The sequence below is a fragment of the Ambystoma mexicanum genome, chromosome 12 (genome assembly GCF_040938575.1).
Source record: "Ambystoma mexicanum isolate Mex_15411 chromosome 12, UKY_AmexF1_1, whole genome shotgun sequence".
Lineage (NCBI taxonomy): Eukaryota > Metazoa > Chordata > Amphibia > Caudata > Ambystomatidae > Ambystoma > Ambystoma mexicanum.
Window position 1 is genome coordinate 441,322,115 of NC_090936.1, and position 13,127 is coordinate 441,335,241.

The 13,127-nt window shown below is 45.5% G+C and overlaps 1 protein-coding gene and 1 long non-coding RNA gene across 7 annotated transcripts in view; one reads left to right on the forward strand and one right to left on the reverse strand.

The window, feature by feature from the left end:
* Positions 1–13,127, reverse strand: part of CACNA2D4 (calcium voltage-gated channel auxiliary subunit alpha2delta 4) — a 1,390,363-nt gene that overhangs the window by 982,777 nt on the left and 394,459 nt on the right. For all 6 annotated transcript variants that reach the window (XM_069628636.1, XM_069628639.1, XM_069628635.1 and 3 more), the window contains exon 4: positions 6,869–6,928. In XM_069628636.1, the coding sequence (XP_069484737.1) occupies positions 6,869–6,928 (60 nt within the window). The remainder of the gene's footprint in view (positions 1–6,868; positions 6,929–13,127) is intronic.
* LOC138513626 (uncharacterized) overlaps positions 1–13,127 on the forward strand; it is a 481,408-nt gene that overhangs the window by 148,260 nt on the left and 320,021 nt on the right. The gene's annotated exons all lie outside the window — the stretch shown is intronic.

The window sequence follows — 13,127 nt, forward strand, 5'->3', positions numbered from 1 at the left end:
GGCCATTGTTTGCACAACATCAATCATTGGAAATAGCCAAATATCTGTGTGGGATGCCCAGAGTACACCATGGGTGTAAAGTTAATTGGTACACGTTGGCCAACTTCCTGGTCTAAGGTGTTATAGGAGAGTTTTACTTGAATTACTGTGGTCAAGGATTCTGAGTCTGTCAAGAGGGAAATTGTTCTTCCTACTATCGTGACTTCCATCATGGTCCTACGTGAGCCACCTTCATTTTCTGGGCAGTGTGGGCAAAATACCATGTTGTAGAGTTGGCTGGTGAGTTATAACTTGTGGGGCATGTCGTTGAAACGTTCGAGTGCTTCTATGTAAGCCTTGAAGTTTGTTGGCTCTCACTTGCCCTGCATGCACACTTAAGAGGAAAGGTTGTGCAGCCCCATGCAGGACACTTCTTATAACCGGAAGAATGTGAGGAGATTAGGTACCCAACACAGCAATCTGGAGGCTAAGGGATGTTTCTTCGCTTTGAGATGGGTTTGCGGGAAAGGTTCAGTATTTGACTTGTTTGAAGGCGGCCATTGTGCATATGGGTTTCTGGCGCTGTTCTGTGAGGTTGTTAGCGTTCACTCTGCCAATCACATTCCTCCAAGCCCTGGAATGCTCAATGCCTTTTGCAAGGGTTGTGGCTTCTTCAAGAGTGGGTTCTCCTGCAAGCCAGAGGTGATCCCTGACATTGTCAGGGTTGGTATGCACCATAACCTGATCTTCATAAATTCATCTTGAAATACTCCATATTTGTGGATTGCTGCCAGGGTGCAGACAGCAGCCACGTATTGCTCAATGGAGTCTCCAGATCATTGTTCCCTTGTGTAAAACATGTTCCTAGGGACATGCTATAGTTTCTTCAGAAACAACAAGCAGATTAGCGCCGGAAATCACTTAAGAGAGAGGTAGGTGTCAGCAAACTTGTTGCACTTCTGAGCCTAGGCAGTTAAAGAGGACCACTTTCCTTTTTGGGTGCAGAAAAATGCTCACGGCCGGAGGTCTTGCTAGAATACAAATTCTGGTTTCCAGTGTTGCCATGGAGTTGGAGTGCACTGCGACGTTGTAAGAACTTAGCTGGCATATCTACATTATGTTGTGTCAGGGAGTGGGGGATGGTTGCAGGCTCATCCCTATTGGCATGTTTTTCTGGACCTGGAAGTCTTCAGGTAGGCTTAGGGAGGGCCAAAGGGGTGGACATGGTGAAGAACATAATGTAAAATGAAAATAAAACTAACGTTGGCAGAGGGTACAAGCAGTCTTGCAGTGGAGAACACACTGCCTTGTAGGTTGTGTGAAGGATCCCAGGGTATTGTCACTGCTCCAATGGAGGAAACCCCTTCCCATGAGGTCAGGGAGGGGAGCCCACTACCCAATAATCCCCCTGGGGTGCTACTCAGCGGATGGATCTCATGGGGAGGGAAGCCCTCCATGCGACCAGTGATGATAGCCTTGGGATAATGCAGTGTATACCCCCTCCATTTCTATCCCCTCCTTTGTCTCAGCCCACTCAGTCCCTTGTGGTCCCTCACACGTCTATGTGTCTCTGTAGAATAGAAGACCTCATTTATACAGATCATAGTGGGATGAGGAAGAGTGAGGCTTACCCAGGGGCGGTACATACAACCACTGACACGAAGAAGATCAGGTCAGTAGGCAAAAGACCACAGTGGAACCAACCCACACAGTGCAGTCAGCCGAGTTGATAAAAAAGGAAGAAGGACTGTGTACCTGGTCAGATCCTCTATGGAGGAACCGAGAGCCAGCTGGAGACTAACTGCAGAGAACAGGAAAGGCTTATAGAGCCTCGCAGAAAACCAGTGTCCAGGCCGGAGAATTGGAGGCCCGGGGAAAACTGGGAGTCGGACTAAGCTGTCAGGCTGAGAAGCACACGCCGAGACGGACCAGACCTGGGAACGCTGCAAGGACACGTGGAGACCGATGGAAGCTGTGTGGAAGCCCGCGGTAAGAAGAAGCAGTTTCGGCACACTCCATTGGACATCATAGAGTTATAAGTGAAATGTGACGAGGGCAAAGTGACATCATGAAGGAAAGATACTGAAACAATATGAAAATACTTAAGAATAAAGATGTAATGGAAGGAACAAGCAAAACATGTAATCGAAGATAAAGAAATCATATATGCAAAGAACATAAAGTAACCTGCTGATTAATAAGTGTATATACGCAGCAAGGTAGATGAGATACATAGAGGCTTGCTGCAGACGGAAACATAATGTGGCTAGGGTGGCCATGATGGAAAGATGGATATCAGACTTGTATTAAAACCAATAAAGCTACCTCAGAGATAGACTAAAGCTGGAGAATCAGGAGCCAATGGAAAAATATATTTGTGTGAGGAATAAAGAGGAGTCTGTTGGCCTGGGATGAAGGATGTTATTTCAAGAATAATTTCAAGACACAAGGGGAGTCAAAAGAATAAGCCATGTACGTAAGAGATATTTCTATTTGATTAGGTAAAGGGGAAAACATCTGCACGAGCCAAGTATTGGACAATTAAAGATGCAAAAGGCCTATACAAGAGTGAGTGAGAAAGTCTCCAGAGGCCAAGAGGCATAATGTCAACCAGCACAATTGAATCAAATAGCAGTAAATAGAAGGTCGAAATGGACAAGTTTGTGGTCTTCCCACATGTGATTCAGAAGACAAAAACAAGGGCTATTCATTAAGCTCTGGATGAAGATAATGGTGTACCTACACTTCCAGAACAGAGAACAGGCTGCAAGGTCAACTACAAACAAAAAGCCTTGGCTTGGGGCCTGACCGATGAGAGATGATGGACTCATTAGGAAAGTGGGGGGTAGTCTGACGTTACTCTCAGCAGCTGGGGTACATTTTGTTTACATGCTGCTAACAAGCTGAAAGTCCAAGGTTGGGAGAGCATGCCAACCAATCAGAGGGTCTATGGAGCAACATGCTATACAATGTTGCAAAGGCCAATCCGCTGCCGTTAGTCCGCTATAAACTGTACTATACATATTTAGAGGTGGTTCAAGGCGTGCCCACAAGGTAAGAGGCATCCAGTAATATCACTAATACTTATGTAAATTCAACAAACATTCAGGGGCAAGAAAGAGGAAGGCACTCTAACGCTTGCAAATGACGAATATGTTGTCTGAATGGCAGCGGGTGATTGTAGAGTGTGGGTATTTTGCCCAATACACCACAGAGAGATAAATCAATTAGATCATCAATGTAATATGTTATACCGGCCATTCGGCATATGAACTGCTTGTGAAGCCGTTCATACGCTGATAGGCCGGTATTACGTTGATTGAGATGCTAGTGCAGCGCCAATAAGGCATTTTAATTTGACCTCTTGGCAAACGAGCCTATTTAACTATTTGGGTGTGCATTGCGTGGATCAACCTAGATTAAATGTGTGCTCTAGCACCTTGAGTAGTCTTGTGTGCTAGATGGAATTACCGCTAACGATCTCAGACCTAAATAACGGGCAGACTCAAGTAATATGGCAAAGTCAATATGCAAGACAACCTGGAGCCTTTGAAGAAGAGCCTTTGAGCTCGAAACACGTGTCGGCTGACTTGTGCAATAATAAATATTGGTGCATTGATGCAGTAAACATTCCAGTGATTGGCGCAGTGTGACTGTACAACTTCTCTAATTAATACTTATGTAAGTATATAGGTATACATGTTCCCTTAACCAATCCCTCCCTTCAATTGGTTTTACTGTTTACCACGTAGGATGTCATCATAAATGACGAATATCGAGGTATAAAACCTTTGTATAATCAAATTCGGTTGTGAGTGTGTTGACTACAGCTTGTTTTTTGCCAGCCCTACTTTATTTTATGTTGATAACAAAGTAGTACTTTGCCATATTACTTGAGTCTGCCCGTTATTTAGGTCTGAGATCTCTAGTGGTAATTCCATCTAGCACACAAGACTACTCAAGGTGCTAGAGCACACATTTAATCTGGGTTGATCCACGCAATGCAACCAACCATTTTGTTGGTGCAATACCTAGCTTAGATTTTGAATACATCAGGGACCATTGAGTCAAGTATTGTTGTGTAGGTGGTAGAGCTATATTTCAGTAAAGGCAAGTAAGCCTATCCTGTGATCATCGATGACGTTCATGATGTTGTTAGCTTTTTTCACTACTGGCCTAGCATTTGTCAAACCCAATCAGGAACTTTTTGTTTATAAACCGGGCCTATTTACTTGGGCCTTTGTGATCTTTGTGTGATTTTTCTTAGATGTGTGGTGTTGTTAGTAGGAGCGATCATGGGAGTGTAATCGACTGGAGTAGTAGGTGGGAGAGATGCAGTGGGGTGTATTGTATTGCTCAGTTGTAGCATCCTAGATTTTAATAATGCTAGTTTATGGGGAAAGTTCTGTGGATTGTAGATGGGCAGATCCTGTAAGCGGATACTTGGTAGGGTGGGTAGAAGGATGGTAGGGAATTAACTTATGGGGTTCTGAGGTCCCCATTGAAGGACAAGGCATTTCACATGTGTGGTTCAAGTTTGGGTATTGTAGTCTGATGAGGGTGGAGGGTGACAAACTACCAGCAAAGCAGGTTAATCAGAGGCAATGCTAGATTGGAATAACCATAAGTAATCTTGAAACTCAGAGAGGCATGCAGCAAGGAGAGACTCAGTGACATGTGCTTGGACTTGATCACACCTAGGTTGTTGGTGTATAAGATAATGGTATACGCAAGAGGACAGTTGGGGGGGTTCTGCAAGAGGCAGTCAGTCAATAAAGAGGCACCATTAATGGGAGAGGAGGCTTTGGCCACCAACAACATTGTCAGTAGTGTTTTACAGGCTGCAGTATTTGCAGACTAGAATAAGAGGGCAGCAGTGGTAGTGTCCGTCTTTGCACATTGATCGCTGTCTGCAAAGCAGCTTTGGTTTGTACAATAGGGCATTGTATTTTCATTTTGCTCTGCTTCTTTTGAGTCGAGGTGGTTGTGGCACATTTGACTACATTGCAGTATGGGCTGAGATTGGCTACTACTGAGTCATAAATGGTGGGTGGGCAGAATGGCTCTATTAGGCTCTTTGTTAGGGGGGTCAAAGAAGCTAGGGGGGATATTCCTGCTTTATGCAGAGGCGTAGGCGAGGAGTAGTATTACAAGTAGAGACAGTGGCAGAGGTGGGAGCAGAAGGTCACACAAGGGGGTGAAGGGTGGCAAGGCAGCAGCAGCCTGAAGAAAGGTTGATTGAACAAGGAAAAACGTAAGGGGTTATTATATTTAGGGGTTCAACAGGTCTAACTGGAGGGAGAGCCTCAAGGTGCTCATCAAGGGGTCAAGACATATAAAGGATGGTGGACCTGCAGCCAGGAGAAGGGTCACTGGCAGTCCGAAGTCAGGCGAAGTGTGGGGGTGGCTGCGAACAACAAAGGGGAACTGATCAGCAGAGAAGGAAGTGGATGAAGCCTTGCCTGGGAGTGTTGGGTAGTGTAATACTGTGTAAGGAAGTGGCAGTCATAGTGTTGGCTACCTGTTATTTGGGGCTGTACAATCGGTTGTTTGGATTGACAGCACTATTTTATGGTATGTTGTTGTTATGGTGTAGTCTTACTTTATCAACTGATCCTAGTTGAAGATATCTGCCCCTTTACCTCTGTTTCAGGTGTTTCTGGAAGTGTCAGGCACAGGTTGGTGCCTGAACTGCGCTTGCTCATAACTAGGACATGGGGAGGGTCTCACTTCAAGTCCTTCGTTGTTGATCATCCCGCCTGTCACTTCTCTGATGCAATCCGATCATTCACTGGAGTTTTAGGCCTTGACCATGTATTCGGTTCTCATCAGGACCCATGACATTTTATTGTCCTGGACATTTTACCACATTTTTGCAGCATTTTTATGGAGGGACAGCCCTCATACTCCATCTGTAATCCCGGGCTCCTCACATACATACAATCTTTTGCACTACCCCATGGCCCACTACTCCCTAGAAGAATACTGCAAACAAAATGCAGTGTATTGCACTTCTGGCAAAAGGCAGCAGTGGTTTGGGGATACCTCAACACACTGAGTGAGAAGGAGTACTTGTCTTAAGAAAATGTATCCTCGAGATGATAATGCCCTCTTTTAACAGTGACATCAAAGATCAGCTCGACAAAATTTGCCAGAAGTGTGCCCAACTGTTTTAGTCGAAGATCAGGTGAGGAGCAACAGCACACTTCCTGCAGGCAGAGGAGAGGTTGAGCAAGCAGGCTGGGACAGACCACATTGAAATCACCTTGCTCAGGGGTCTGCAACCTTTGGATCACCAGATGTGTTGAACTACAACTCCCATCATCCCAGCATAGTCAATGTTGAGGGATCATAGAAGTTGTAGTCCAGAATATCTGGAGAGCCGCAAGTTGCATATCCCTGAGTCCAAGCTCAAGAAAGAAAAGGGAGTGTACAAACCTGGAGGGGCGGGCCATTAACATGCAGATGGACCACTTCTTATCCATAATGATCACAATACAAATCCAGTTTTGCCTTGTTTGTCAATGTGTCGGGTATTAGAGGACATCCTCCCAGGTTACCAAGCCGACATTCGGTGTAGCAAAAAGCTTGACAGACCATGCACATGGTTGCCACTGTAATAGCTATTGAAATAATATAGATCATGTTTACAATCTATTGTCAATGTCAATAATTACCAAGATGTAGTATTGATATTTAGGTCCCCTTGACATGACCTTTGTAATATTTCAATTTCTGAATCCCAGGTCCAAAGAAACCTGAGTTTCAGGGTGGCATGTTCCTTTCCATTTGTTGAAAGGTTACAGTTTAAGGATGTGCAGTCTGGAAGCATGGACACTGGACCTGCCCTCTGATTCCTACAGAGCTTGGCCTAAGCCGCGGGACTTACCACGAGGGTCTCATTGAATTCATGGTTCAGATCGGCCTCTTCAGCAGCCTCCACCAGGTTCTAACAAACAAAGACACACACAGATTATAACAGGGCACAGCCCTCCAGCCACAATATTACTGCAATATTTGTGCACACATAACCAAAGCCCGCTCTTCATTCTGGACCATGTGCAGTTCTACGTAAGGTGGTGCATGAAAATTGAGAAAACAAAATTAAAGTATGTCCTGGGTAAGGATCCCATCTGTACAAAAATAAAGATATATAAACAAGTATCAGGTCCTTTTGTATCAAGTACTTATGAAAGTTATGATTGTTAAACCTATTTTGCTTACAGGCCAGAAGTGAGTGAAGGGTGATGGCTTACTGTCACAGTAAATTCATATATAGGTTAAGAACAGTTGTGCACCCATGTCATATTTGTGATGCTGGGAGCCATATAATGTTTGTGATTCTGGGATCTATGTCATATTTGTGATGCTGGTATCCATATAATGTTTGTGACTCTGGGATCCATGTCATATTTGTGATGCTGGGATCCATATAATGTTTGTGATGCTGGGATCCATATAATGTTTGTGATTCTGGGATCCATGTCATATTTGTGATGCTGGGATCCATATAATGTTTGTGATTCTGGGCTAACATTGTAGTAGGGTTCAGAAGGTTACGATTGTTGAGATAGTTTGCCATCAGCACCCATTGAGGGTACTGGGTGTTGGACTAGATCGGGAGTGTACCAAAGGCAAAAAATGGGATGATGAGTATGTTTTACCAAAGGATCTGGTGAGGGTTTCAGGGGTGGCACCCGTTATGCAGTGGAGTAAATTGGTTAAGTAATATTAGTAGTATTGTATAACAGATCGAATTTATGGCCCTCATTCCGAGTTTGGAGGTAGCCATGGCGCTATTAGCGCCATGGCTGCCTCCAAGATCGTTCTGACTCCGGTCTGGTGAAGGGAGTAATTACCGGTCCAGTCAGCGGGAACGGTAATTCCTAATTCACCAGAGCCATTCCCCATTCCCATTCGAGCCCCCATAGGGCTCAATGGGAAGGCGGCAATAACAGTACCGTAAATTACGGTACCGTTATTGACCCCGGTGTCCCTTTGCGGGTCCCATCCTTAACGCCTGCTAACACCAGGTGTTAAGGAAGGACCCGCAAAGGGACCTCGGAATAGGGCCCAAAGGGATTACTGGCACCGGTGTCATTACTGGTGCCCGGTATCCCTTTGCGCCCAGCTTGTAATGAGTGCCTATGTCTGGAATGCTACGTCCCCTTTGCAGGGGAATTAAGTGAAAGATACAAATATTGTGTTACTTTTACAGAGTAATTCAATTAAGGGTACCCATGTTGGATTATATTTACAGCAAATCCCAATCAGTGGGAAGGTAATCGGGTAACTGTTGCACTTGTATCTGACTGGGGTAATGAGTGGTGGCACAGTTTTGGAATTGGTATATTCAGCTAATGGTTCATTGGCATCGAACGTGATGACATTTGGAGTAGTTCTACATCAAGGTCTAGTGCACAGCAGGTGGCGTGCAATCGTTTTGCAATCCATGGACCAGAGAACATGGATATTGGTATACTTTCCCATCAGGATCCAGCGAGAGTCATGAATCTGAGGAAGGGCGAGATGTGGGGCTGTTTGTAGAGCAGACTCCAGGGGCATCACATTCGGATTGAGTGGAGATGAAAGAAGCTGGGCAGCATGCACTGTCCAATCACGGAGCCTCAATGTGCACAGTGTCAGCCATTTTCCTTCTCCATAACAAAACTGACAATGTTTACTCTCCTCCTGGGAGAGGCTTATAGCAACCTCCCCAGAACCCACTGCTTTTCCAAAGGAGAGTCTAGGGAATAGGGGCGCATTTTTATTTTAATCTGTTTATTAACGTGTGCTCGAATTTAAAAATACAGGATTGAAATACCAGACTCACACGTTTGCCGTCTTCTCCTTGGGACAAAATTGAAATGTAAGTTGTCCTCATATGAAAAGATTTGGAACATGTTCAATGATTTTATTTGATCCGGTTTTTTTTCTATTCCTTGTTGTTCCTCTGTACTTTGATGTTGTTTTTTTTTGTATATACTTGTAAATAAATAAATAAATAAATAAAAAAGAAAATCTCTCATTGTGAAGTTCAGATAGATTGGCTCTAACACTGATGACGTACACCTCTACATCAATTGCTATCAACAGCAAACCCGGCTGGAATCCAGTCTATAATAAGTAATATCATTTTGCACAACATCAACTTGGCAGAACATTGGGTACATTTGTCATTTTTGCTCAACACTTTGGTCAATTGTTACTACGAGTCGATGCGCCTTGGATTCAGCGTTGCCCAACCTTGACTCCACTTTCAGTCATTCTGGAACCCAGGCCCTCCAGTGTCGCCACCAGGCTGCCCACTTTCAGGTCAAACATATAGGGCCTCATTCCGAGTTTGGCGCAAAGGGATACCGGGCACCGGTAAGGACACCGGTGCGGGTAATCCCTTTGCGCCCTATTCCGAGTTCCCTTAGCGGGTCCCTTCTTTAACGCCTGGTTGTACCAGGTGTTAAGGATGGGACCCATTAAGGCACTTCAGAGCTAATAACGGTACCGCAATTTGCGGTACCATTATTAGCGCCTTCCCCCTTCCCATTGAGCCCTATGGGGGCTCAAATGGGAATGGGGAATGGCTTTTTCAATGGGGACTTACCGGTCCCGCAAAGGTCGGAATAGACCGGTAAGTCCCCATTGAACGAGGGCGGACTCGGTACCGGTATTGGAGGTAGTCATGGCGCTAAGAGCACCATGCTTACCTCCATACTCGGCATGAGGCCCATTGTTCTTTTTATGGATGGCCACGGGGCTTGTGACCCTTCACTGAACCACCCTCGTCATCTCCTTCAACATCCCTGGCTTGCTTCTAGTAGTTACGCGAGGGCTGCCAATGTACACCATGGTACGCCCCTTTTGACGTAGGCTTTGCTTTATTGGTAACCCTATCTCTGCACAGTTGATCCACAGTTCTTTTCATGATGTGTTTGTTTCTCTGCCGGGGCTGAGGGCAGGTCGGTCCTCGCTGCTAGATTGCTACAGTGCCAACCTACTGAGAGGCTTGGCGCTTGCCGCCACTTCCCTGCCAATTGTTTGACTTATTGTCCCCAATCCTGGGGAAGATGCCTGGGTCTCCTTAGCCTTCCACCCTCCTCACCTAAACGACATTCTTCCTCTGACACCTTCAGTTCAGCTATAAAATCACTATTGTGTCAGGGTGCAGAGTCCTCCCCCACCGTCTTCCTTACTTGTTCTTGGTAGCCTATCACACTGAGGGTTAATTGCCTGTGTCAGGAATGGGGATCTGACTAATGGACCTGCCATTTTGGAGCATCACAGGCAAACAAATGAAGAAGGCGGAGGGCTATGTCTCCTCTGTCCCCTTGACCCCCGGAGAGAAGAATTTCTATGACACTGGCTACAATACATTACCGTAGCTGGCAGCCCATAAGTAGTCCTTCGGGGGACATTGTGCTGCATATATTCGCCAATCCCCCAGACAAGGGTGAAACTGCTGTAACCAATTGAAGCGCTGACATATTGTTGCCATTTTGGAGCCCATCAAGTTGTTCTCCAAAGAAATAAAAATCTTTATGGGCATAGATATTAGTTCCAATATTTCATATAAGCACCCCGAGTCAAATGTGAGAATTCGGAGAACCAATCAGGATCCAGAATATCCAGGCATTAATCACTGGCGTAGTGCTGGATCCTGCCGGTTCACCGGATTCTGTCATCCACTCCGAGTTTCTTTTGCTTCACTCACTCCCTCCCCCATCCTATGCTCACCACATTTTGTGCCCCTGTGGCCCCCGCTTCCCGAGTCACCTGCCTTGCCCTCAATGTGCTCCAGCTGCCTGCGCGTCCAAGCCAGTGTTAGCGGTCTTTGCCATGCTTCCACTGAGCGCGTCTCCCGGGGATATGATATGATATGTTATTTACAATGTGCTTAATACCCAGGTTTTCTAAGCACGCTTCGCGTCGTCTTGCTTCTAAGGCGAGCACGTTGCCCCTGAGCTGTCCCCCCAGGATGAGGGTGCAGGCGTGGAAAGAGACCATCTCCCGCTGGCCACTGAGCAATGGAAGCGCAGCAGCCATACCCGAACGTTTCTTTCCCTCTTTTTTCCTCATCTCCCCACACATTTTCAACCTTACCCTTAGCACCCGGCCTTGTGGCCGGGTGCTAACAGCAATATCACCCAGTGCTGCTGGGCAATGCGGGACCATATGATCCTGTAGCTTACCTTGACTTTGTTTGGGCCCTTAAATCGGGCTTGAGGGCTCATAATAGCCTGTATGGTCATAGCTCAGGCCAATACTACTTAATGATATTTAAGCTTTCTGGACCCGTGCCAGTGACATTACTGGATGGTACAGACCCTGAAGACGCGGGAGGATAGCACAGCGGCAACGTGCTCACCTTGGAAGCAAGGCGACACGAAGCAACACAGGTTCGATTCTCCGGTCCACGCTTAGAAACCTCTGGGTATTAAGAGCGTTATAAATAACCAAGCATATCATATGATATCATATCAGACAGAGTTAAAGGCCTGAAAACAGCAGGGGCATTTAAGGAGACATGAGGGACCATACCGCCTATGGCACTTTCAGGGCAGGGTCTACAAAACTATTGTAACCAGAGAAAGAGGGCAAAAATGCCCGGGAGATTGTGAGGAATCTTCAAGGAGTGCAGCAATTCAACACAGTGCACGAATGGTGGTGTTGCCTACTTGGTTTATCTCCTTGTTTAGTGAAGCTAGAAGGGGGTACACGGGACGGGCTTTTTTAAAGGAAGCCTGCTTGTTTTGGGCTTATTTCCAGTAGATGTTGGGCTTGTTGTTTCCCATCAGTGCGACAGTGACGAGCGTGCAGAGGGAAAAGGAGCGGTCAGGCAGAGGGAGGGCGCCAGCGGTGTTGTAGAGAGAGTGAGAGCGGTGGGCACAGTAAAAGCCGCAACGTGTCCCGGGAGGAAAGCGGGCACCGAGGGAGAGAGGGCATCCGAGGGCAGAGTAATGGTAGTAAGGAGACGCGGCACATGGCCCGGTGGCCGCTTCACATGCCCCACACATTGTCCAATGGGGGACGTGTCTGAGCACTCCTAGGGTTATAATAACGGTGGCGAAAGGGCAGTGGTAGCATGTTGATAAAAAGAACAGAACAAGTCATTATTTGCAAAATTAAGAAGATTGCTTTTCGGAAAATTAAAGAATGGGTGAATACACTGAATTTAGCACCCCAAGCTCAGGCCTAGTATAGATGTTCAATCATTGGCAACTATTTTTGCACCTCTTGGACATAAATGTGTCACCTCCAAAAAATACTATAATGAGCCAGCACTGGGTTTAAGGCGGCTTTTCACAACGTGAGCAAGAATGTTCTTTGGCATGAAGCGAAACACCACGAACATTTAAATGGCGATGCCAGTTATTCAAGTGTATTGCGATTACAACACAATCACAAAACAATGTACATATACAATCACCAAACAAACTATATCACAAATTCCATAAAACAATAAAATGCATGGCTAAAATCTAATAAAATTAAAATGTATCAAAGGAATACATTCGGTGCTTAACATAACTGTATACTACATGATAATTCATCGTAAATGAGGGTCAAGCTTTAGCAACACCTTGCACTACACAAGGCAGTCAAAACCTCTATATTTGAAAACTGCCCTTATGGCTTTTCAGCAAGTAGGAGAGTAGGTTGGACAGAAAAAAAGAAAATGCCCCACGGTTTCTAAAAGGGTGGCACAAAAAGGACACATCTGAAGCTCAATTGCCTTTACCAACCCATTTCCCGCAACCGTGTTTAATGGGAGGACATTTAGTCTTAAACCAACTAGATTGACATATTTCTTAGTGGTTAAGCATCATTCCAAGTATGGCTGCAACCTAGTTGGAGATGAAATTGCTAGCTGAGATCTAAGGTCCACATTGTCTCTTCTAACGTTAAGTTGAATTTTGTCTCAGGAGGATATCTCAACGGCAACATGCTCGCCTTGGAAGCAACACAGGTTCGATCCCCGGTTCCGAAACCTCTGGGTATTAAGGGCGTTATAAATAACCTATCATATCATATCAAATAGATCCAGTAATAATAACTTAGCCTGCCCCCTACTGGATTTATCAATAAAACCAAGATGGTCGAACCAATCCCTAGCATTTATAGAGGCTAAGATGTGTTAACCGTTTGGTCTT